The sequence below is a fragment of the Podarcis filfolensis genome (assembly GCF_964270895.1).
Source record: "Podarcis filfolensis genome assembly, chromosome: 10".
NCBI classification, from domain to species: domain Eukaryota; kingdom Metazoa; phylum Chordata; class Lepidosauria; order Squamata; family Lacertidae; genus Podarcis; species Podarcis filfolensis.
The window spans coordinates 6,220,346-6,245,488 of NC_139612.1; the positions used below are offsets into that span (position 1 = coordinate 6,220,346).

At 42.1% G+C, this 25,143-nt stretch overlaps 1 protein-coding gene across 4 annotated transcripts in view; it reads right to left on the reverse strand.

The window, feature by feature from the left end:
- Positions 1-24,101, reverse strand: part of NAPEPLD (N-acyl phosphatidylethanolamine phospholipase D) — a 26,730-nt gene extending 2,629 nt beyond the window's left edge. Inside the window, exons 1-4 of one of the 4 annotated variants that reach the window (XM_083575263.1) lie at positions 23,788-24,101; positions 7,755-8,055; positions 4,032-4,678; positions 3,134-3,248 (exon numbers count right to left, since the gene is read on the reverse strand). In XM_083575263.1, the coding sequence (XP_083431389.1) occupies positions 3,134-3,248; positions 4,032-4,678; positions 7,755-8,055; positions 23,788-23,990 (1,266 nt within the window). In that variant the 5' untranslated portion in view covers positions 23,991-24,101. Of the gene's footprint in view, positions 1-3,133; positions 3,249-4,031; positions 4,679-7,754; positions 8,056-9,812; positions 9,962-22,631; positions 22,755-23,333; positions 23,690-23,787 lie in introns of those variants that run through there. The other 3 variants (XM_083575266.1, XM_083575265.1, XM_083575264.1) reach the window with 3 other exon arrangements.
- Between the last annotated feature and the right edge of the window lie 1,042 nt (positions 24,102-25,143).

The following is a 25,143-nucleotide window of genomic DNA, read 5'->3' on the forward strand; positions in this document are numbered from 1 at the left end:
AGTCCTTGTTAAGCTCTGAATGGGGTTACCCCTTGAAGCATACCTTGTATTTGTGGCAACAAGTGTTATTGAACTGATCCTGCTATTTCAGGATGAATCAACTGCTCTGTGCAGCTGTAGTAACTTGTCCAGACAGAGCACTTTGGGACTGCACACTGCTTACAAAAGCTATGTTTTCCATGAATAAACTTCTTAGATATTACAACTGTTCACGAGAGCAGTTGTTTGCACCTCGGTTCTTGCCGGTGAATGATCACATGCAATGGATTGTGAGCACAATCTTTCCAGTTAAGTTTATGGGAAAGTATGAAGTGCTCAACAAAGGCAGATATTCCTAAGAAATATTAGAAAACCATGGGGCCACAGCTCAGTGACGAGGCAGAAGGAGGCTTCTGCATACCAGTTGAAAAGAAGGGCATTACAGAGCTCGTGCCCTGCTTGTGAGCTTCCCCATAGGCATATAAGGGCCTTTAGTCTTATCCAGCCAGCGCTCTCAGTCTTAGGATGAATACCGTATTTTTCGCCCTATAGGACGCACCGTCCCATAAGGCGCACCTAGTTTTTTGGGGGGGGAAATAAAGGGGGGAAAATTATTTCCCCCCCAGGCACGGGGCTGCGGCGGGGGAGGCCCGAGCTTCCCCCAACCCCAGCCCCCAAACAGGCAGCTCTCTGCAAGCCGTGGGAGCCCAGCGCTGGCTCCCGCTGCTTGCTGAGAGGTCTGCGAAGCCTGGAGAGCGAGAGGGGTCGTTGCGCACCGACCCCTCTTGCTCTCCAGGCTTCAGCGAAAGCCTGCATTCGCCCCATAGGACGCACACACATTTCCCCTTCATTTTTGGAGGGGAAAAAGTGCGTCCTATAGGGCGAAAAATACGGTATGCTCTGCATCAGGTCCAGTTTCAGTCTCCAATTAAAGGAGTGAAGGCAGGATAGGGAAACGCCTTAGAAACAGCCTAACTCAACACAATGTGTTATTAGTTTTCCACATTTGGAAAGTATTATTCTTAGTTATCTAATAAGTAGCAACTGCAGATTGAGAACTGTAGTCATGGTAAATTCAAGAATAGCTCAAACACCAGTATGAAAGAACATACAGTGGTACCTTGGGTTAAGAACTTAATTCGTTCTGGAGGTCCGTTCTTAACCTGAGGTACCACTTTAGCTAATGGGGACTCCCGCTGCCGCCACACTGCCACTGTGCGATTTCTATTCTCATCCTGAAGCAAAGTTCTTAACCTGAGGTACTATTTCTGGGTTAGCGGAGTCTATAACCTGAAGCGTTTGTAACCTGAGGTACCACTGTATCAAAATACGTTTACTTGCTGCAAACTTGTAAATGAAAAGAACTGTGCCAGAGAGGATTAAACAATGCCTACATTCTATGAAACCCTTGGGCTGCTACAACTGACTTATCAAAGTCCAGTGGCCTGATCATAAATTTTATGACAGAGATGCCTCTCCAGTTGTCCACATCACCTTTTGACAGTAAATGTTTAAATAGTGTCCTTACCGGCCTTCCTTTAAATTTTTTAACATATAAATTTTCCAGCAGAACTAGTTTACATTCTGAATCTCTGTACTTAGCAGTACATGAAATGTGGAGGATCTGTGGGGTTCAAAATCCTTCTCAAGCACCTACCAGAAAGTTCAGGGATTTCATAAACATTAATGATTTCTGATTCTAATTCCTGTTTTAAGAATCAACCACGGTCTTATATGCTCAGCCCCTTCATCTGCAGAGCATCATCCTGTGTTGTTGGCCAGTAAATTAATTATTATTATTATTATTATTATTATTATTATTATTATTATTATATCATTTATACCTCACATATCTAGCTGGGTTTCTCTGGGTGGCTGGGGGTTAGTTTCTTCATTATGCTAGAATGTCAAAGAATGTTGGGGTACTGGCACATATGTATGCTGATATAATATGATATGCATACTGATAAGATATGATTTTGTTACACATTCAGGAAAACCAGTTTCATACCAAGTGAAATTGCCTCCGATGATTTTGTCACTCTAACACAAAGCAGCTATTAATTCAGTCCATAAAGACAGAGCAACTAAGCTGTACACAATCTCTTAAAGCACCCTTGTCATTGTTTCTTTAGTAGTTTGCTTCAGAGTATCCCATCAGATGTCAAAGCGATAAATAACTATCTGACATTCAGAAGACATCTTAAGGCAGCCCTGTTCAGGGAAGTTTTTAATGTATGATATTTTAGTGTATTTTTGGTTTCTATGGAAGCCGCCCAGAGTGGCTGGGGAAACCCAGCCAGATGGGCGGGGTACAAATAATAAATTATTATTATTATTATTATGTAAGACATTCAGACTTACTACTAAGCAAAATTTAAGTCAAACTAAAAACTGAGGAGGGAAACCTAGCTTTGACAATACACAATTAGTTGTATAGAGAATTGACTGTCTTCAGAACTAAAACTGACAGCCTATAAAATAATACAAAAATCAGAGGCCATTTTCTTTTAAGCATTTGAAACACCTTGAAAACTGCTACGGTCCATAAGAAAAAATTATAACACTACATGACTTCTTTTTTATATATAGTTAAGTTGGTTGGAGGCTCCAACTAACTGCCAACGCTTCCCTTTTTTAAAGGGAAATTCCCTTATTCTGAATAGGATTCCTCGCAAGAAAAGGGAAACGTGGACAGCTATGGTTGGAGCTCCTATACCAAAAATCCATTCAAACTAAATCTCCATTCAAAATTACACACCTGCAGAGGAAACAGCCCACTATTCTGTCCTTGTCTCCTTACAATTAGTCTCCACGGAGGGCAGGAAATTCTGCTGCCTCTTTGCATCAGATGTAATTAGATCACTTAATCACACCTGATACAGAGATGCAGTAGAATTATCTTTCCTCAGAGGATGCTGCCTACTGCATTTCTTCTTGAGATAATGTTCCTTCCAAGCAGGGGACACAGCACAAAAACACAGAGGATGTGCTGTTCTCCCATACACTAAAACTCTGGGATGTAAGTGAATTATACTTTCTGTTTGCAGTCAGAAGAAAGGATACTTCTGCTATCAGGTTGGAACAGACAGTTCTAGATGCTACTATTTTGAATGGACATCCGCAGCTGCACAAATGGTTAGTTCACACCTACCTCATTTGCTAAAGCAAAGGTTCCCCAGTGAATTCCAACAGACTTCTTTGCTTGTACATCAATATGAATCCTTACTGCTTCTTCGGGGTCCACATGCTGGTATTTCATAAACCACCTACCAAAGAGGGAAAGAGCGTTTTTCCTTGCCTGTTACACAGACATGCACTGGCCAAGTGAAGGTTCCTTTACTGCCCTTCTCAATCTGTTGCATAGCTCTTACTGGTCCAATTTGTTCCCTTCTCCCATATTGCTAAAAGAGATTGCTCACTTATCTGTTAAGCTGCATCTCAATCATTCTAATGTCCCATCTTCCACAAGGCATCTCAACCACATTTAGTTTTCCTGTAATGCAAAACTGGCAGCCAATCTTCACCTACCCCTTGCCCATTAAGATCTAGCCTTTCCTCCTGCTTGTCTTTAAGACTGTGAGCTTTCATTGGCCCCCTTCAGATGACATAAACCATGGCTTAACATAAATCAGCAGCATGTATCACTCTCACTGCCCTTCTTCCTTCATGCAAGTAACAAACCAAGAACCTTGGTTTTCTGTGATGTCCAAAACAGTGCTCATGTTTTGTTTCTCTCCAAATACGTAAACCATAATCTGAAGTCAACTGTTCTTGGCTTCATAGTTGCGGTTGAGGAAGGAAGGAAGGAAGGAAGGAAGGAAGGAAGGAAGGAAGGAAGGAAGGAAGGAAAGAAGCCAGCTGTCATGATAAGCAAAGGTCTGTGGTTTGTTGTTACTGCTCACACTAGAGGAGGAATGAAGCAGGAGTGATTTGGCATGTGGCTATGACACTGCCTGTGTTTTGCACATCTTACACATTGTTGGTGCTGTATATAAACAGTGGTAGTTTTGTATCTTGGGTCACAGGCTCCAGTTTATTGGCTTACGTACCTTGGTTCATATGCTCCAATAGGAATAGCTGCAAGATCGAAAGGTCCAAATCGCTTCCCTATCTCCTCAAATGCAACACAATAGCCAGTATCTCCTGCAAAAAAGAACCTATTCCAGGGCCCCAAGACAGACCAGCTTCCCCAGAGAACTTTGTTGTCATCTGTTGCAGTCCTCTTGGACCAGTGTTGGGCAGGAGTAAAAACAAATGTAACTGCGTCATGACCAGGAACACAGTTTTCTCCCCACCAGTCCAGCTCAATTACATTCTCACAGCCACATTTCTGCATCCAGTCTAAAAGACCCAGGGGCACAAACCATCTCAGGTCACTGCCAAAGCGACTATTTAAATTTATTACGGAGTGGTAGTCCAAGTGGTCATAATGAGTGTGGCTGATCATCACTGCATCTATTTTGGGGAGTTGATCTACAGTACACGGAGGTCCTCTAAAACGCTTAGGTCCTCCAAATTGCACTGGAGAGGCCCGCTGGCTGAAGATGGGGTCAGTAAGAAGCGTAAGTTCATCCATTTCCACCATTACAGAAGCATGTCCAAGCCATGTTACTCGCATACCAGCTCCGGTTTTTCCAGCTTGTTCGGGGTTTTCAACAAAGTAAGGTTTCAGTACTGGAAGCTCTCTGTCAAGTTCCTAGCAAAAGGAAACAAGGACACAAAATTAGAAAGCATACCCGGCTTACAAGCAGCAAGTATTTCGTCCATCTTGGACCCTTGAGGCAGAAAGCCTTGTTAACTCTACACCAGGCATCCCCAACCTTCGGCCCTCCAGATGTTTTGGACTACAATTCCCATCATCCCTGACCACTGGTCCTGTTAGCTAGGGATCATGGGAGTTGTAGGCCAAAACATCTGGAGGGCCGCAGGTTGGGGGTGCCTGCTCTACACCAACAAGATGTAATATTAAAGTCCATGGTATAAATACACTTGAACGTCATTTAGCGTAGACCAATGCTGCTCATGGACTTGAGCATCAAATATTTCCTCAGTGCAACTAAGCCATCAGTTGTCTACCAGGCCCTTAGTGACTTCAAAGCAACTGGGCCAATGGTAGCCAGAAAGGAAGTGACACATAGGCTCTGCATCACGAGTCACAGGAGGCTTTGTAAATGTAAACAGCACAGCAGAGGGAAGGGCGCCAGCCAGCCTCCTCCCTGCTTTGCTAGGTTTCTATTTGCAAGACTTCCAGCATATGAGAAACGTGCACAATGACAAGAATCATTTGCATCTGACGCATCCAGCCAGTTCAGATTAGTATGATGCAAATCTGCATGAGTTGCACATAAGGAACCCTGTTTATGTGCATGAATCACCCTTGGTATTTCAAGGTAACGAGTTTTGCTTGCAGCTTGGGTTAAGGGAGGTATTATAGGAGGGTGAAGGTCCAACTCTGCTTGCAGATAACACTGACATTTAGAAAAGAGATGACCAACAACTAACAGTAAACATGAAAATCATTTCCCAAACACAAAGGGCATTCCAAATTATTATTATTATTATTATTATTATTATTATTATTATTATTATTAATTGCCCTTCATCTAACGACCACAGGGCGGTTTACAATATAAATACACAAAAATATTTATTATAGGGCCCCGCCCTGCTTCTCTCCACCTGGCTTGGGGCAGGGCCTAATAGGCTCCATGGAGGAGTGCTGCTGCTGCTGCTGCAGCTGGGCAGAGAGGACTCCGTTTTTGTTTTTAATTGCTTTTATTTTTTATGTACGTCATTTTAAATTGTGATTTATATCAATGCTGTATTTTTAGTCTTAGATTTTATTATTTATATGGAAATTGTTTTCCATTTGGTTGTGTACTTTTTGAAGTGTTTCATTTATTGTTTATGACTTTTGTTACGTTGGTAATTATGTAAGTCTTGTCATGTTGTAAGCCGCCCACCTCCCAGTTTAAAAGGGCATAGATTGTTTCATTAGCCAGAGGCCTGGGAGAGGAGGAATGTTTTTTCCTGGTGCCTAAAGATATGTCGCGAAGGTGCCAGGCAAGCCTCCCTGGGGAGAGCATGCCACAAGTGAGGAGCCACCACAGAAAAGGCCCGTTCTTGTGTCGCTTATCCTCCAGGCCTCTCACAGAGGAGGCACACAAAGAAGGGCCTCCGATGATGATCACAGAATCTGGGAAGAGGTGGTCCTTGCGGTATTGAACCGTTTAAGACTTTATAGACCTGCAGCAAATGGCAGCCCCCTCCCACCACTTCTCAAACTGCTCTTACCATTAAAAAGTTTCTCATATTCAACCAAAGTCTTTCCTTCTGTAATTTAAACCTATTAGATCTAGCCCTGCTCTCTGCAGTAGCAGAGAACAACATTTCACCATTATTTTCTAATTTGATGCTGGTCTCCGAAGGTTAGCCAAGGACAGGGACATCTGCTAAGGAGTTTAGACGTGAATTTGTGTGAATATACAGCAGGAGACACTGTCATATTTGGGGGGTAGTCATTGAAAATGCTGCACAGCCTTGCTGTCTGAATCTGACAGAGAAGGCCTAATTAAAAACATGTTCTCAGTAGATCTCAGGTATCATAATGGAACACACGGGAATAGGTCTCAAAGGGACACAGTGCCTGAACTGTTTAGGGCTTTAGAGGGTACACAAGGGATGCATGCACACACTGCTACAAAAATTGAAAATTATTCTTCCATCTGTAATGTTCTGAATTATTCGTTCTAGTTTTGCTGGAATGAAGGGGCAAGTAACTACTCAAGGAATTCAAATCCTACTCCTAACTACGTGTTCATCCACCTTAGCAAACGTCTGTTATTGCAAAGCTATGCTTGCTTATGTGCAATGCTTACTGTAATGATATAAACTAAGAAAAGTGCTGTGTTAAAAAAAAAAAGACTGAAACTCTCAGAATAATGGATTTTACAGCAAATACAGCATCCTGTGCTTTTTCAGCACTGCTACAAAATTACTGCATATGCACCGCCAGCATAAAATTGAAGCTGCAACTCAACTCTGCCTTCTTATACAAAGGCTAGGAATTCATTTTCAGTACCAGAACTATACTCCCAGTCTTGCCACTCAAAAATCAAACCCAGTTCTTGGGTAATGTAGGAGAAAAGCGTTTTAGTTGCTATTGTTAAACAACTGAGAGTCAGAATCCTTGCTGATCTACTGCAAATCCCTCAGAGATCTACTAGCAGACAGGCAATCCATGTACAAGGCTACCTTCAACTCTTGGCTGCCACAGAATTTGTTTTATCTGGGCTCTATGGTGCAATGTTGACCAGCTCTTAAGTTATGCTTTGATCAGGTGACATGACAAAGGCAGTGTTATCCCACACTTTCCAGTGCATTTTTCTGTTACGAAAAGTCTGCTTTTGGGGGGAAGTGGGCTTTTTGTGCAAGGCATCCCAGTCAACTATAATTGCACAACCTAAATTTACCAGTATGTGATTGAATCCTACCTGAAAATAGCAACAGTCTGGAAGCACAGATAGTCTATTTATCTATTTACCACATTATCTATTTACTTGCCCCCCACCGCGCGTCTCCACCCCAGCTGCCCAGCCCACCAGGGGGATGCAACATTTGCCACGCCACGGACACCAGCAACCCACGCAACACCACTGCACGTAATATATACTTCAAAAATCTCTGACTTACTGGTAAACATGTAATTTACATGAAGTGGTATTGAGAGTGCTTCAAACATTACTAGATGAATAGAACTATAGAATGTTTACCTGCTTTGAAGATGGGACCTTGCTGTTGTCCTTTTCCGTAAGAGCCCATTTCATAATATTTGGGAAAGATGGAGGTTTCCATGTTGGCCAGGGGTTGATAAACCTCCCATCTTTACCTCTCTTTGATTTTGTTACATCTTCCTCCAACCTATAATCCAGTCTGAAGCTTTTTCTGGATGTTCTGGAAGAATCGCTGCCCCGGGAACCTTGACTAGAATTTTGCCGTTTCCGTACTGCTTCTTTAGGATTCTGATCGCAAGGAGACAAAGGCTGCTCTTCGTCCATATCTTTTGGCGAAGAACTAAAAAGAAATATATAAAAGTTTATCTTTTTTTAGCTGAAATATTTTTAATGCCCAAAACAATGTCCCCAGAATAATCCTGTCAGCTCCTCTTCCATTTTTCTGTACAAAGAATGCACAAAGAACTTGTTTTAGCAAGCAGGTGTGGCAAGATTTTTGCGATTCAGGCAGAATCTTGCTCTTTGCTATGCACAGCATCAGACTCTCGAGTTCCTGCATGTTAGGAGGGGATGGTCTGTTCTTCTTCCAGAAATTAATTTTTACACTCCTGAAGCTCACAATCTGTGCAGTTAGATTTAGCAAGTTCATTCCTAAGACGCATCAACCAAACAGGCAATAACTTTGCATCCAACAGCACTTTGCATTTTCATCTGCACTGACAAGCAGGGATCCTTGACCAGGGCTAGGATGGTGGGGAGGAGAAAACCACAGGTGAGAGCACAGAAAGAGAGATTAATCAGAAGCAGGATGACCTAAATCAGCTTCCCCGTGGATGTGGTGCTTTAAACTGATGGGTACTTCCCATCACAGTTTAGGGAGAGGATGCAAGGAATGATAAACAGCAATGATATCTAGAAACAACAAGGTTATTCCTACCAAGATGAATCATCTTTCCCTTGACAGTGAGTAATAGTTATAGTTTGCAAAGGACCTCAAACCTTCCACACAGGGGCACTACATTTGCATCTACTATTTCGGACTTTAGATTTTAAAATCCAGACTTAAATACTTTGAACCCTGGGGATTGTAAGTAAGTGCTTTCCAGTTGCACTCTGAGCTTCTGTCAGAAATGCTTGATTAAAATGAACTCTTTGGTCCCCTATTAAGATCACAGCAAACAGTGGCTTGGTTGCTAATCCGGCTACTTACAACTGAAAGGGCAGGTGAGGTCCCAAGAGCTCTGTATAGTTGAAACAATTAATGATCAGACGTCAAGAGACAGGTGTATATTAAGCTCTGAAGGGTACATTAGAACAGAGGTATCAAACTCTCTTTTTTAAGTCATAGGAATTGGGGACTGAAGACCCTTTGCGTTGTAGGTTGGTTAAGGGGAGAAATAAAGATAACAAAGACTTCAAAACTAGCGGGGGAAACTGGGATGGGTAAATAAAAGAAAACAGTGAACTGAGATGCATGGATTTTGGAAAACAGCATCAGGATGGTACAGAACTGAGTAAACGCAGAAGAAGAAATTGAGAACACCTCATGCAGTATCCAGGTGAGAGATGTAATGTGCTGTGAAAGGAGAAGCAGGAGGAAACAAAGTCTGGGGAATCAAGAGTAGTGAAATGTCTGGGTTTCAACCAAATTAATCAGCTACATTATACTTTCAAGGTTCCTATTACAGTTCCAGGGTTGCTACAAATACCCCTGTCCAGAATAATTCTTACATATAAACTAGCTTTCATACTGTTCTAGAGATTGAGAACAGGCCTTCCACGTAGAGATAAATCAAACCTTAAGTGTACCTTTCCAGTACTAGGGCAGCTTGAATCATGTCCAGCGTAATTTGCAGTGTAGTCTACTGACACAGATTCAGTTTGTTTTATATCAAAGAATGTCCATCCTTTGATGTCAGTAAGATAAGGCATGTAATCTTAGACTGCAATCCTATACCCAGTTTGGAAGCCCCACTCAACTCAATATGTTTAGCACTGCACTGGTGATTTAAGAAATCTAGTTCCACTACTCTGAGCGCCATCTAAACTAGAGTTCAGTTAACGACTATGATTCTTCTCATACAGTACAGTACTTACCAGCTTGGATGAATAACTGGATTTGTCATAATTCACGATCATTTTGCTATTAACCTTAAGACTGTGTTGGTGCAAAATTTATGCAGAAATAAAACAAGTGAAGAATCAATGTGAAGAAATACACTTTAGTATTTTGAGCCTTCCCTCACCACCTCCTCAAGATTTCCTGCTGCTGTAGGGGCAGCCTTTAGCTGGGAAGTGAAATTGTGATGTCATGGGCAGTTGACAGCTCAGGTGAGGAGAGGGCTACAGCCACGGTGGCTCCATTTCTAGTTATTCTGCAGCTTTGCTGAGACTTGTAAGTCATTAGTCAGTATTCTGCTCAAAAGAAATATATTTTCCTTTACACTTACTAGTACATCAGCACATCTAAAACGTAGACCATTCTTTCAAGTTTTTCTTGTAGCTATAAAGGCCTCCTCCAGCTTATATATTTCCTTTGGCTCTCAACATGTATTTTTTAAACAACCCAGGGCATGAAATCATTACACTACAATTCATTCCGGTTTTTTGGGATGCTGAGACAAGGCATGTCGTAGCCTCAGACACAGATGCCTGCCTCAGGGCTCCATAGTTGCTATTTTGCAAGTGCATAGTTTTAAAACAGGTTTTAATACTCCATGAAAATGGGACAGCTTGGAGACTTCCGGAGGCGGCGCCATCGGTAATGGCGGATTCCCTCCAGCTGTGAGGGAATAGCTCCACGGAAATCGGGTCTAGCCGCGACGGCGACGCGGGGACCCTTTAGAAAACTACAGGCGGGAGAAGCCTGTGTTCGTGGGACTCAGCGGGCACCTTCAGCGCCCCCCTAACTGCGAGGGAACCCCGCAAGGGGTCCCGGAGCGAAACGGGGAGATAGGCGCGGTGCTGAGAGCCAACTGCTTCTTCCGTGGAGCGAAGCTGCACAGCCATTGCCGGAGAGCGCTGACCTTTTTCCTGGGACAATTCGGCTAACAAACAACTACCCGTGAGTAGATCAAGTTCAAAGACCGGGGAATTTAAGAAAAAGAGGATTAATTTGGCACTGAAACGGGAAGGCGCAAACAGGAAGTCCGCCTTCCTTTCTGTATATAGATCAAAGCAAAGACTGATCAAGCTAACGCTGGAGAGCTGGGTTTAAAAGGACTTAAATCCTAACGTCAAATTAAAAGATTTCCCTCCCTGAATTGCAGGAGAGGGGAGGGAAGAGGAGAAAATATATTTTGTCTGCAAAAAAAGTGGAGGAAAAAGGAGTAATAGACCACCATTTAATCCTTGGGAACGGACTGCCAGATTAATAAAATCGCTGTACTGAGAATCGCACTATTTATGGACAATGTAACTTTGTGACAGTTAACTCTGCAAGTGAGACACTTTCACTCTGAGGGTTACTTTGGACTTGGAACTGTTGCTTTTTGCTTTTGTAGAAGGGGGACTTTGGAAAATCGGAAAAGAGACTCTATTGCAATACCATTGATCGTTACTGTGTCCCCCTAGAGGAACTTTGAAATTGTTGCAACTAGCCAGGGGATTTTCCACTCTTGACTGGCCTGGGAAGCTTCCGTAGCAAAACAAGTTTTGGCCGTGGGATTGACCTTGACTTTCAGATCCCTAGATAAAGTGGCATGGCAGACTTGCTTCAGGAAAAGACAACAAGATCGGGAAAGGTTAGACAGCAGCAGACTAGTGTAACGCAGCAGCGCAGAGCATCCGTATCTGCCTCTGCATCTGTATCTGCCCCTTCTGCATCACAAGGAAAAGATCCTGCACAAGGAAAAGATCCGGCACAAGTTGGGTCTAAAGGAATGGCCACTGAAGAGGGATTCACTTCAGTATTAAATAAAATTTTTGAAACCTTGGAAAAATTAAGTAACCAAGTTACTGAAGCGACTACTAAAATTGACCAAAATACTACTAGCATCAACAATTTGGGGCAGAAGGTGAACTCAAATACAGAAGCTATTGAAAGACTGTTGCAAGAATCCGCTTCAAACCAAAAGGCAGTTGAGGAAGCAAAGGAAAAAGTGCTGGCTGTAGAGGAAAAGATTCCAACTATATGCAAAGAGCTAAAGGACCACCGATCGCTTCTGTCTATGATCGAACTTAAGGAAAAACAGACTAATCTGAGGATCAGGGTGGTCCCTGAATTGGAAAAAGACAGTTTAAGTGACTTTCTTACGCAGGAATTTGCAGAATTTTGGAATTTGGATGCTAAGCAAGATTTCAAGATAGAGACTTGGAAGAGGAGGGATAAAGAACAGGGTGAGAGACTGTTTGGTTACCCTCCAAACGAAAGAAGAGAGAGATAAAATACTGAGTCTGCACTTCCAGAAGACCTTGGAAATAAACGATTCAAGAGTGGAGATATTCAAGGATATTCCGAAATACTTATTGGATCTTAGAACTAACTACAGAGATTTGGTGGCCCTGCTGAGAAGTAACAGAATTGTTTTTAGGTGGGAATTCCCTCAAGGCCTTTCCTTTACCTTTAAAGGGAAAAAGTTCAAAATAAGATCAGTGGAAGACAAGGAAAAATTCCTGAGAGACCACGAAGAAGACCTGCAAAAAGAAGTTCTAGACGAGCTAAGAGCTTTAAAATCAGGAGTACTAGATATAGTACCACCACCTTTGGGATTGGACAAATTAGAAAAAGTGATACCACCGTCAGAACAAGAGGAATTACTGGGAGCAGTTGGAGGAAAGTAGAATAAATACATCATGTCTCTGCAATTATTAAGTTGGAACATTCATGGACTTAACTCCCCGGAGAAGAGGAGGAAAGTTTTTCATTTATTGAAAAAGGAACAACTGGACTTAATTTGTTTACAGGAAACACATGTGATAAGGCTACACAGGAAAGTATTGATTAATAAAAGATTGGGTCAAGAGTTTATTTCATCGGATAAGGTTAAAAAGAGAGGAGTTGTAATTTATGCCAAAGAGAGCCTGTCACTGAAATTTGTTCTTAAAGATGATCAAGGAAGATTTGTGGCAATCGAAATTCAATCACAAGGAGAAAAATTTTTAATAGTAGGAGTTTATGCACCAAATGAGGGGAAATCTGAATTTTTTAAGAAATTGCACGAGACATTGTTAGACTATATGGATCACAACATCATTATGATGGGAGATATGAATGGAGTGGTATCTACAAATATGGACAAGTCGCAGAGACAGACTAACTAAAGATGGCAGACTACCAAAAACCTTTTTTGAACTGACTGACAATATGGACTTGATTGACATTTGGAGAATTAAGAACCCCCTAGGAAGAGAGGGAACATTCTTCTCTGAAGCCAAAATGACATGGACAAGAATTGACCAAATATGGATAACTAGAGGACTGGCACCTAAGACTCGAAAAGTGGAAATTTGCCCAAAAACTTGCTCCGACCATAATGCGGTGAAGATGGAGATGAAACTAACATCAATCGGTTCCTTCAGATGGAGGATGAATGACACCTTATTTAGAGATTAAGAGGTTATCAAGAAGGCCCAAAAAACCTTGAGAGACTATTTTGAGATAAATTTGAATACTACTATTGAAAAAAGAATAATCTGGGACGCAAGTAAAGCAGTTATGAGGGGGTTTCTGATCCAACAGAATACAATAAAGAAGAGAGCCCAAAATGGAAAAAAGATAAAATTTTAGAAAAAATAAAGGAGGGTGAGAAGAAACTAAGAGCGAAACCAAAGTCACAAGAGATTCTGAGAGACATAAAGTTATATCAAGTGCAATATATGAAGATGATGAACCAGGAAATTGAATGGAAAATTAAACAAATGAGACAAAAGACATTTGAATCGGCTAATAAATGTGGAAAATTATTAGCTTGGCAAATGAAGAAAAGACAAAAGCTCAATACTATCACTAATTTGGAAGTGGAAGGAAAGAACATTCAGAATCCAGTGGAAATTAGAAAATGCTTCCAGAGGTATTTTAAAGAGTTATATACACAAGGGCCACAGAAAGAGTTTGATATAGACCAATTTTTAAAAACAAATGGATTACAAAAAATCTCTCAAGAAAATAAGATAATGCTGAACTACAAAATTACAGAACAGGTGGTAGAAGGTGCCATTCAGAATATGCAGTTGGGTAAATCTCCAGGGCCGGATGGCTTAACCTCAAAATACTATAGATATTTGAAAGATTGGTTAATTCAGCCACTAAAGGAGGTTTGTAATGAAATTTTGGAGGGGAAAAAAGCGCCAGAGTCGTGGAAGGAAGCCTACATTACACTTATACCAAAAACGGAGTCTGAAAAGACACAACTTAAGAACTACCGCCCCATATCCCTGCTCAGTGTGGATTACAAAATTTTTGCTGATATTTTGGCTAATAGATTAAAAAAAGTATTAGTGGAAGAGATATATAAGGACCAAGCTGGCTTTCTCCCAGGTAGGCACTTGTCTGACAACACGAGGAACATAATTAACATATTGGAGAAGTTGCAAGTGAACATTAATACTAAAGCAGTTTTAATTTTTATAGATGTGGAGAAAGCCTTTGACAACATTTCTTGGAATTTTATGAAGAAAAATCTTCGGGGGATGGGGGTGGGTCAAGGGTTTGAAAATGGTATAAGTGCAATTTATTCAGAACAAAAGGCTAAGCTAATAGTCAATAATGTGATGACAGAGGAATTTAAGATAGAGAAAGGGACACGACAAGGCTGCCCAATTTCCCCATTGCTTTTTATTTCGGTCCTGGAGGTTTTGTTAAATATGATTAGAAGGGACCGTCTGATTAAAGGTATTCAGGTCGGAGCCAAACAATACAAATTGAAGGCTTTTGCAGATGACCTAGTTTTGACGTTACAGGAGCCAGAATCTAGTACGAAAAGAGTATTAGAACTGATTCAAGAATTTGGTCATGTGGCAGGATTTAAACTGAACAAGTTAAAAACTAAAGTTCTTGAGAAAAACTTAACACCGATTGAGAAAGAGAGGTTTCAGAAGGAGACTGGTTTAACATTAGCCAAGAAAGTAAAATATTTGGGGGTTAATATGACTGCTAAGAACTTAAACTTATTTAAAGAAAACTATGAGAAATGCTGGACAGAAGTGAAAAAAGACTTAGAAATATGGTCAAATTTGAAGCTTTCCTTGTTGGGTCGAATTGCAGCTATAAAGATGAATGTATTGCCAAAAATGTAATTTTTATTTCAATCATTGCAAATTCTGGACAAGGTGGACTGTTTCAAGAAGTGGCAGAGAGATATTTCTAGATTTGTCTGGCAGGGCAAGAAGCCCAGAATAAAATTTAAAATATTAACTGATGCAAAGGAAAGAGGTGGATTTGCCCTGCCAGCCCTTAAACTTTACTATGAATCAGCAGCATTCTGCTAGTTGAAAGACTGGCTGCTTCTTGAGAACACGGACATTTTGGACCTAGAAGGTTTTAACAATGTTTTTGGGTGGCATGCATATTTGTGGTACGACAAGGTTAAAGCACATAAAGCATTTAAAAACCATATTGTCAGGAAAGCATTGTTCAATGTCTGGATAAGATACAAAGACTTACTGGAAAATAAAACCCCAAGGTGGTTGTCACCAATGGAAGCGAAGGCTCAGAAAAAGCTCAATATGGAGGCCAAATGGCCAAAATATTGGGAAATACTGGAACAAGAAGGAGATAAATTGAAATTGCAGAGTTTTGAGAAATTAAAAGATAAAGTGTGAGACTGGCTTCATTATTATCAAATAAGAGAGGCCTATAATTTGGACAAAAAAATTGGCTTCCAGGTGGAAAAATCAAAATTGGAAACAGAATTGTTAGATCCCAAAACTAAGATACTTTCAAGAATGTATAACTTGCTGTTGAAATGGAATACGCAGGATGAAACGGTTAAATCTGCAATGATTAAATGGGCACAAGATATTGGTCATAACATTATGTTTGCGGACTGGGAACAGTTGTGGACCACTGGTATGAAATTTAAGGCATGTAATGCCTTAAGAGAGAATATTATGAAAATGATATACAGGTGGTACATGACACCAGTCAAGCTTGCAAAAATATATCATTTGCCCGATAACAAATGTTGGAAATGTAAAGAAAATGAAGGTACATTCTTTCACCTTTGGTGGACGTGCCCAAAGATTAAGGCTTTCTGGGAGATGATCTATAATGAAATGAAAAAGGTATTTAAATATACCTTCCTGAAGAAACCAGAGGCCTTTCTCCTGGGCATAGTCGGCCAATTGGTGCCAAAGAAGGATAGAACTTTCTTCATGTATGCAACAACAGCAGCAAGAATACTTATTGCAAAGTATTGGAAGACACAAGATTTACCCACCCTGGAAGAGTGACAGATGAAGGTGACGGACTATATGGAATTAGCGGAAATGACTGGCAGAATCCGAGACCTGGGAGAAGAGTTGGTGGAAGAAGATTGGAAGAAATTTAAAGACTATCTTCAGAAACACTGTAAAATTAATGAATGTTAAAAATGATGTTGGATTGAAAATAAGAGGCACTAGCAACAAAGTTAATGAGAATATGCAAAAATGAGTTGATAATGGATGAAAATATAGAGCTATAATATGTTAAGATATAGAGTTAAGATAAACGAAAGAGGGTAAGGATTTGCTGATTTGATTATTTAAATGGGAATACAAAAAGGGGAGGTGTGAGGAAGTCAAGGAAACAAGCTAATGAGTTTAAAGTTACAAAAAATGGGTTTGTTTTTAACTCTTTTGTATCTATTTGTTTTTTATACTTTGTATTTTTATTTTTTTTAATGTATTTTTGTATGTTTTTTTTGTATTTTGTAAATTTATGTTTTTGTAAAATTCCAATAAATATTTTTTTTTAAAAAAGAAAATGGGACAGCTTGGCCATGCGCATACAGGAGCATGTGTGAGAGATGGTGGGGGTTAGCAGTGTACACCCCATCTTTTCATCCAGTAGGACCAGTTTTATACTTTTGCCTAGTGCTCCATATAAACTAGGCCTGCCACTGCAGGAGTCTGAATTCATGGATAAAAGATTGCTCTGATGAGTCCTCAGTCTGAAGGATGAAGGGAATGGAAGATATAATTTAAAGAGTTCCATCTGCTACCGGTATATAACTTCTACATAGGGAAATAGACAAGAAAAAGGAATACACCACCATTTATGAAAGACAGAGGCTTTTCTGTTTTGCCACTTGCTGAACGGCAGTATGCAAAAGCCAAAGGGCTATGCTAACTGAATATGAGCAGATTCATGTAATTTATGAATGCCATTGTAAAGGTCAACAGCCCAAGGTCTACACATCCCAAAGTTTTTTCTGTTCTGTAAATACAATGGTGCTTGATCTCCCTACATACACACCAAGACCATGACAAGTAGACAGTTTATTCTCTCAACAGGAGATTGCACCCCTCCCTGAGGTGGCAAACTGACTGTAACTATATTTTACGGACTCCAACTTATTGCAAGTCATGCATCCAGGTATTTCAATCTCCTCCAGAGGCAGCAATATATTTTGCATCTCTTATGAAAAGCAAGTATTGCAACCTGATACCTGAGAAAAAGCAACCACCCTGCTTCCTGTTACACCCTAGGTGTGTGTGGTCTAAAGGTGCGTGTTGGCTAATGGTAAATATGACTGATAACCCACACAGTACGTGTGTGAAAGGAATGCAGGTATCTTTGGACTGATAAGAACTTAACACAGTACAGCTTTCTTTTCACTGACTCAGTGAAAAGTGGTATAATATCAGCTACCATAAAAATATAAACATATGACACACGAAGCTGAAAAAGAGATCTTCCTATAGGCCTTCAATTAAAATAATAAATATCGTAATCACTTTCAGTTGAGAGTAAATGCAACATTTCCAAATATCCTCCCTGATCCTGTTTCTAATGCTTTCATTTTGGAGAATAGCCCCCTTTCAAAATGAGATCGAAAGCAAAAGTTTATGCAACTCATAGAGACAGATTAACAGTAGTGTTAAACTTCGAATCATACAATTCCTAAACGGCAACCATGCACTCAGTTCTGCACACTGAAATCCCACTAAAAAGCCAGCAGCTGCAGGACCATAGTCTTCGAGTTGTTCCAGATGTTTCTTTTATGAATATTTTCATTTTTTCAGTTAATATCTGAAGGGGGAAGAGCAGGTCACAGCAGCAACTTGCAATTTAAAAAGCAGGATTCTGCCTTTTCTATAATCACAGAAACTGCCCTGCAATTTCTTTGATGCCCTTCCAGAAGCTTCGTGGGGCATGAAGCACTGTGGGAACATGCCACAGTTGGAGAAGGTCAGGTTGATATTCTGAATTGTTACTGTCAGTGCTTCCCCAATGGGCCAAAATGGAAAAAGCTCTGCCAGGAAGCGTGACTGAAAAACCAGCACTCAGCAGCTTCGCTTCTTTTTTAATACACAAAACAAGTCACCTTGAGACCCCGGCTAGCAAAAGAACCCTCAGAAGCAAAAGACATTGCTTGCTTTTGTTTCAAACTAATGTGAGAGGTCTAAAATAGACTCTGCGAAGGAAATGTCTTCAGCAACTTTAACCACTTAGGCTCTGACAGGCATAATGCATTTTCTTTCCCATCCTCTTCATTTTGTTGCTTTTTAGCGATGAAATTGCTTTAGGCATCAAGTGGAAAATACGTTGCAATTATGAATGTTGCTTTAAAAAAAACAATACTATGAAGCTCAACAGAAGGTCCAAGGAATTTGGAATGAAACACGGCCTGAGAAGAACATATGTTTAAAGAAGATTGGAAAATGTTTATAGAATATATGGGAAATAATTGTGTACAGCTGAAAACTCTGGCAGAATTAAGATAAAATCAACAGTATAAATAAGTTTTGATGAATGCAATAATGGAATACTGAATGGTATAGTTTTTGTAAACGATGCAGGGATTTATGATATGTAAAATGAACCATGGAAAGAGAAGGGAAGTCACTGATATCTTAAGGATGTAAAATGAGTATTTTAAATTGTGAAACAATTTTAATAAAAGATAGAAAGATAGATAGATAGATAGATAGATAGATAGATAGATAGATAGATAGAGAAACACGGCCGGAGAATCTACTGCCGGCATAGGCAACCTCAGCCCTCCAGATATTTTGGGACTACAACTCCCATCATACCTGACCACTGGTCCTGTTAGCTAGGGGTGATGGGAGTTGTAGTCCCAAAAAACATCTGGAGGGCTGAGTTTGCCTATGCCTGATCTACTGTTGAATCACATAGATCAAGGAACCTTTTAATAGAGGGGTCAGCAAACTTTTTCAGCAGGGGGCCAGTCCACTGTCCCTCAGACCCATTGTTGTGACATTTTACATGGGACCTGTCAAGTCCACCTCTCATGAACATACACACTGGGGGGGGTGATCCTAGCCATGGATGGATGAAATTCAGAGTTCAGCTTACACAGGCAAGCAAGCAAGAATCCCTGCCTACAATCCACAGGGCAGCACCGGGAGGGACAGGCAATTTGCATTACCACTGATCAGGGCCGGCTGAACCAGAAAGTGGCACTGCCCTTAACTCTCCAGGGGGGAAAGCATAATGAAGCTCTACACCAGGAGCGGGGGCAGCGGTGGAGTGTCAAATCAACCTTACCCAATGGTTGTAGTGGGAATCAAAGGCCATGGGGGGTCAGGTACACTGGGCAGTAGAGGGCCCAGGAAACCCTAAAGAAGAGCTTTCCAAACTCTGTGTTGCGACACATTGGTGTGTTGTCTGCAGTGTGCAAGTATGTGCTTCTCCTGGGGCTGGAAGGGGGTTATTCCACCTCCAGTTTGCTAGTAAAACTGAATTACTGTGTTGTGAAATGATGTGTGTCCCTGTGAATCCTGCTACCTGAGGTTTGTCTCCTCCCCTAGTCTCATGGGTGGGCCGGCCCTGCCGTTGCTCATCTATTTTGGAGCAAACTGTCACGGTGCTCTATCATCTTTAAAGCATGTGCAGTGAGAAGGTTTTATACAGTCAACGGCAGGTATGAAAAATGGAGAGGGGCGGGGAGGGGGAGATGTCAAAATAGAAGCAGGGCAGAGAGTGTACATGTACGATGACAGGCTTGAAGAAAGCAAAGGCAGAGAATGCTAGGAGGGAAATTCAACAACAGAAGCTGAGGCTTTGATTGCCCGGCCAAGGTAATACTGTACTGAAAATCATTTACAGGAGCATCATGCTCTCTGTAGAAACTCATGCACCCACAATTGAAAGAAACATGAATCCCAAGAGGACAGAAGGAACTCCAAAGGCGAACTAGTCCAATCATGAATAGTGATCTTCCACATCCAAACAGCCATTCCCAATGAATTGGGGCAACGAATAACAAAACAACAAAACAATCTAGATTGTTGTTCTTCGCATGTAGGAGGAAACAAGGCTACGCGTGCCAAGTGAGCTCATGGGGCAAATTTCCTTTAGAAACAAAATGCAGCAACTAAAGTAAACAGAATGTAGAACACCCTGCAAAGTGGGGTCTAAATGAAAAAGCCCCTTGGCTCTTTGCAATCAGCCCAGCTGTCCAGGATCTCAGTCTCCAGCGGCAGTAACTCCTACAAGTTTTAGGGGCAGAACATTTTTTTCTTGTCAATCGCAAGACAGCATATCAAAATTAAACAAAATCTCTCATTCATGCTCACAGTTTTAAAACTAAAAAGCTAGTAGTTCCTTTGATGTTTCTGGGGAGGCTGTTACAGGACATCATTCCTTTGAGAGTCAGAACCATTTTTCTGGTCAACACTTAAAATCTTTTTTGGGAGGAAGGGGGAATTATTTTATTAAGTTTGAGAAACACTACTGAAGGTTGTCTTTGAGGAAGTTGCATACCTCTTTTCGCATTAAAACATATATACAAATGGCAAACAGTAAATTTGAGAATACCAAAATTAACTAATCCTTTTACATCAAGTCCAGGAACCTTTATTTCTTTGCATTTAGATTCAGGTAGGTAGCTGTGTTGGTCTGATGCAGTCAAAATATATATATAAAAAATAAAAATTGTCTAGTAGCACCTTAGAGACCAACTAAGTTTGTTCTTGGTATAAGCTTTCATGTGCATGCACACTTCTTCAGATACACTGAAACAGAAGTCACCAGACCCTTATATATAGTGGGAGGGTGGGGTTTTTCTCAGCAGGGTAGTAGGAAATGGGTGATTGAGTCAATGGGTATGGTAAACCTGTTGACGACTGTTAACGACTGCCATTAGTCCTACAGGAAAAAGCAAGGGATAGTATGCAGATGATTAGCATATGTAATGAGACAGGCATCCAATATCTCTATTAAAAAGGTAAAGGGACCCCTGACCGTTAGGTCCAGTCGCAGACGACTCTGGGGTTGCGGCGCTCATCTCACTTTATTGGCCAAGGGAGCTGGCGTACAGCTCCCGGGTCATGTGGCCAGCAAGACTAAGCCACTTCTGGCAAACCAGAGCACTGCACGGAAATGCTGTTTACCTTCCTGCCGGAGTGGTACCTATTTATCTACTTGCATTTTGATGTGCTTTCGAACTGCTAGGTGGGCAGGAGCAGGGACCGAGCAACAGTAGCTCACCCCATCGCAGGGATTCGAACCGCAGACCTTCTGATTGGCAAGCCCTAGGCTCTGTGGTTTAGACCACAACGCCACCCGTGTCCCGGTAACATCTCTATTAAGATCTGTCTTAATAGGATTCCTGTCTCATTACATACTAATTGCAGTCATTAACAGTCGTCAACAGGTTTACCATACCCATTGACTCAATCACCCATTTCCTACTACCCTGCTGAGAAAAACCCCACCCTCCCACTATATATAAGGGTCTGGTGACTTCTGTTTCAGTGTATCTGAAGAAGTGTGCATGCACATGAAAGCTTATACCAAGAACAAACTTAGTTGGTCTCTAAGGTGCTACTGGACAATTTTTAATTTTTTTTATATATTCCTTTGCATTTAGTTGCCCAGCATACAAAGAACAGAAACTCACATTAATCAGACTCACATTAAACAACATACTACTTTTTTACACCAATGTTTATTGATACTATTTAAGAGCGATTGCTAGCAAGCTGTCCAGCATATGCAACACAAGACACATTAAATAATAGGGCCAGTTGCCAGCCATTGAAACATATTTCTGCAGAACACAGTTCATTTTTAAATACTCCAGATTATTTTAGGCTGATCCCTACTGAAGATCTGCACCTACAACAAATATCAATCCACAGGATATTGTTTTTCTGTGCAAACGTTAAATAAGAAATCAGTGCTGCAAGGCATACAAATTTGGAAGAGAGGGATTATATAACATGCTTTTTGAAGACTGCTGCAGCACATTTCCATGTCAATGAGGGAGAAGGCTAGGAGTATAGCAACTGAATTGATCTGCCTGGCTTTCATTCTCCAGTCCAGTCTGATTCACCAGCTAAAAATGAGACAGATCTTCCCAGGGGAAGACGGGGCTGGACACAATGTATGCTAATATCTCAATTGGACATAATCTATTTTCTTTGTAGTCCTTACAAGAATCCCTCAAAGTGGTTGCCCATTCATAGAAATCTGCAAAATGAACAAGTGAATTGTAAAATGTTACTATTAACACAAGGCCTAACGTGGCCCTTAAAGAGGCCCAAGACATGATGAGGCACAGCTCAAATTAAGCCCCAGATGGCAAAGAGAGAGACTTTAGCAACTGTCTTCAGTACACTGTCTTCCAATTCTAAAAAACACTTAACGATTTGCAGTTAAAGTCACCTGATTTTCACAGATTGCAGCAGCAATCCCTTAATTCATCCCTGGTAAATACAAATAACAGAGATCCATAAATGCTGAATTAAAGGGTGACAAAGGTTTAACTATTTGCTATTTCTAAAACACAAAGATTGCTATACCTGCTTGCAAAGCATAGGTGCCATCTGCAAACCACCTTCCAATGTGATAGCAAGTTACATGCTGATTTGCCATGTACCTCAACTGCATTCCATTTAATGACAGTGTGGGAGGCCCTCACTCAGACAATGTGTTAGTCATTTGATTGCACAGTACGTCCAAAGAACTTCAGCAAGGGCTTGATACTACAACAGATGGCTGGGAAGTGACAAGACACACGCAAATCATGGGCGGCAGCAGCCCCATCCACAACCCAGTAAAGACAAGAATATCAATTTAGCCCATTTGCAAAAGTGGTGCATAAATCAGTTTTTGCACATCTACCGCCTGCAATTATAATATAAAGTCGCTTTTAATTTTTGAGACGATCATTTACATGGAAAACCTGCAGGCACTTCCACACAAAAAGATTTAAACATCTCTTTCATTTGAAAGAAAGAATGAGCATACATTTTATTTCTCTCTTCAGTCTAGCTAGCCCGCATGAACATCCAGATGTTGCACAAGCAGCTTAAATGCCCTTTTTCAGTTGCGGAAAAGAGCCCCAATGCATGGGAGGCTTAATTTAAAATCATCTCACTTCCAGGTTCTATTCCACACGATCAACATTCACAAGTGACATATTTCGTAAGGGAAGGCTTTTGCGAGGCTGGATCAGGGACTCCAACGGGACTCCCGCAAATTGCACCTGCGGCCAGACCCACCTGATCGAAGCTTCCTCAGAAGCGAGTCCCACAGAAGGCAACAACTCCTGCACAGCCCTATATGCGTCTACTCAGAAGCCGGGGCGCAGGGTTGGCCCTTAGGTATTGCAGCCTTAAACCACAACGCGGCACATACTTCGCGGCGAGAGAGCGAATTTCGCCTCAGCCAAGCCGGCTCCCCTCGCGCCGACGATGCCGGTTCGCGGGGCTCCAAAATCGCGGCGCGAAATCGCCGCCTTAAAATCCCGAGTTATTCTAGCAGCCGGCGGAGCCCCAAAAAGAGAAGAGGCTGCCTGCCCACTGCGGGAGAAGGAGGGGCACCGCTTCTCGCATGCCAGAGAAAATGAAAGAAATACGTTTCATGCGGCTTTCGGCTGCGCATTCCCCCCCCTCAGAAATGTGAATAATTCCACCCGGGAAGCGGCGCTGGCAGCGTCCTGCTGCGGCTCCTCACCTCCCCTGAGGCGTTTCTTCCTCCTCGTCGTCCATGACGGGGCTGCTGCTGCCGCGCTTTCTGCCCGCTTCCTGCCGCTGCTGCTGCTGGCGCCAAAGGCCTCGACGCTGCCGGCCCTCCTTGGCCGCCGTCCGCCCGCTGCCGGGCGCCGAGGGGGAAAAGAGCGCGAGGCCGGAGCTCCACAGCGCCCTGCGCCTCACCATGGGACGCCCACAGGCAGCAGCAGCGCCCCCGCCGCCGCCGCCGCCGCGCCTTCCCCGGGCCCGGCTTCCCGGCCCGCCCGAGCTCGCGACCGCCCTCTCCCTCGCCGGAGAGGAACTGCTCCCTCTTCAGGTTTCCCTCCTCGAGCTCCAGTCCGAAAAAGCACGCTTGGTGGTGAAGTCCTTCCCCGCAGGACTGGGGCGCGAAGGGGGCGCGGGGGGGCACACGGGGCAGAGGAAGTGTCCGGCCATATTCACTCAGGTGCCACTTGTTCTGCACATCTGCTTTAGGTCTACTTGCGGGAAATTTGAGTGGGTGTGAAACAGGTTCCCCTCCCCCATTTTATCCACAACTTTTCTGCTTTCCCCCCAGGCCTTTCCATCTCTAAATGCTCCTCCTGGAGCAGTTTGTCCACCTTTGGTCTTGTATGCTAATCAGGCACAAGTGACAAATTTCCTTTACAGTGCTACCTCGGGTTAAGTACTTAATTCGTTCCGGAGGTCCGTTCTTAACCTGAAGCACCACTTTAGCTAATGGGACCTCCTGCTGCTGCTGCTGTGCCGCTGGAGCACGATTTCTGTTCTCATCCTGAAGCAAAGTTTTAACCCAAGGTACTATTTCTGGGTTAGCGGAGTCTGTAACCTGAAGCGTCTGTAACCTGAGGTACCACTGTATATGCTGCTTCTTGTTTTAGTTCCCTGGGGACCAGAAGTCTCACCCATTTATAGTAGTGCATAAAATTCTTAATCTCAGGGCTGTGGATTTGAGCCCCATGTTGGGCAAATGATTCCTGCATTGCAGAGGGTTGGACTAGATGACCCTTGTGGCCCCTTCCAACTCTACAAGTCTATAATTCCATGTTGTGAGCTCTGTAAAACACCACTGGTTCCCACTGTCACTGGGATCCCTGTGTCCCTGTTTATTATAAAAAGTGTCCGTCCTGCTGCTGGTTAGATACCATATTGTATTGGCTTCTTCTACCTGTCCATAGAAAATAACAGCAGAAAGAACTAAATAACAGTGTGATGTAATTATTCACACAGGGACACACGGTATCTTATCCATCTCTCACACTGCAAATCCTTGAGTTCCCAATATAATCTTTCTCTCCATCTGGGGTCCAGAAGCTCACTTTTCAGAATGTTTTAACACCGC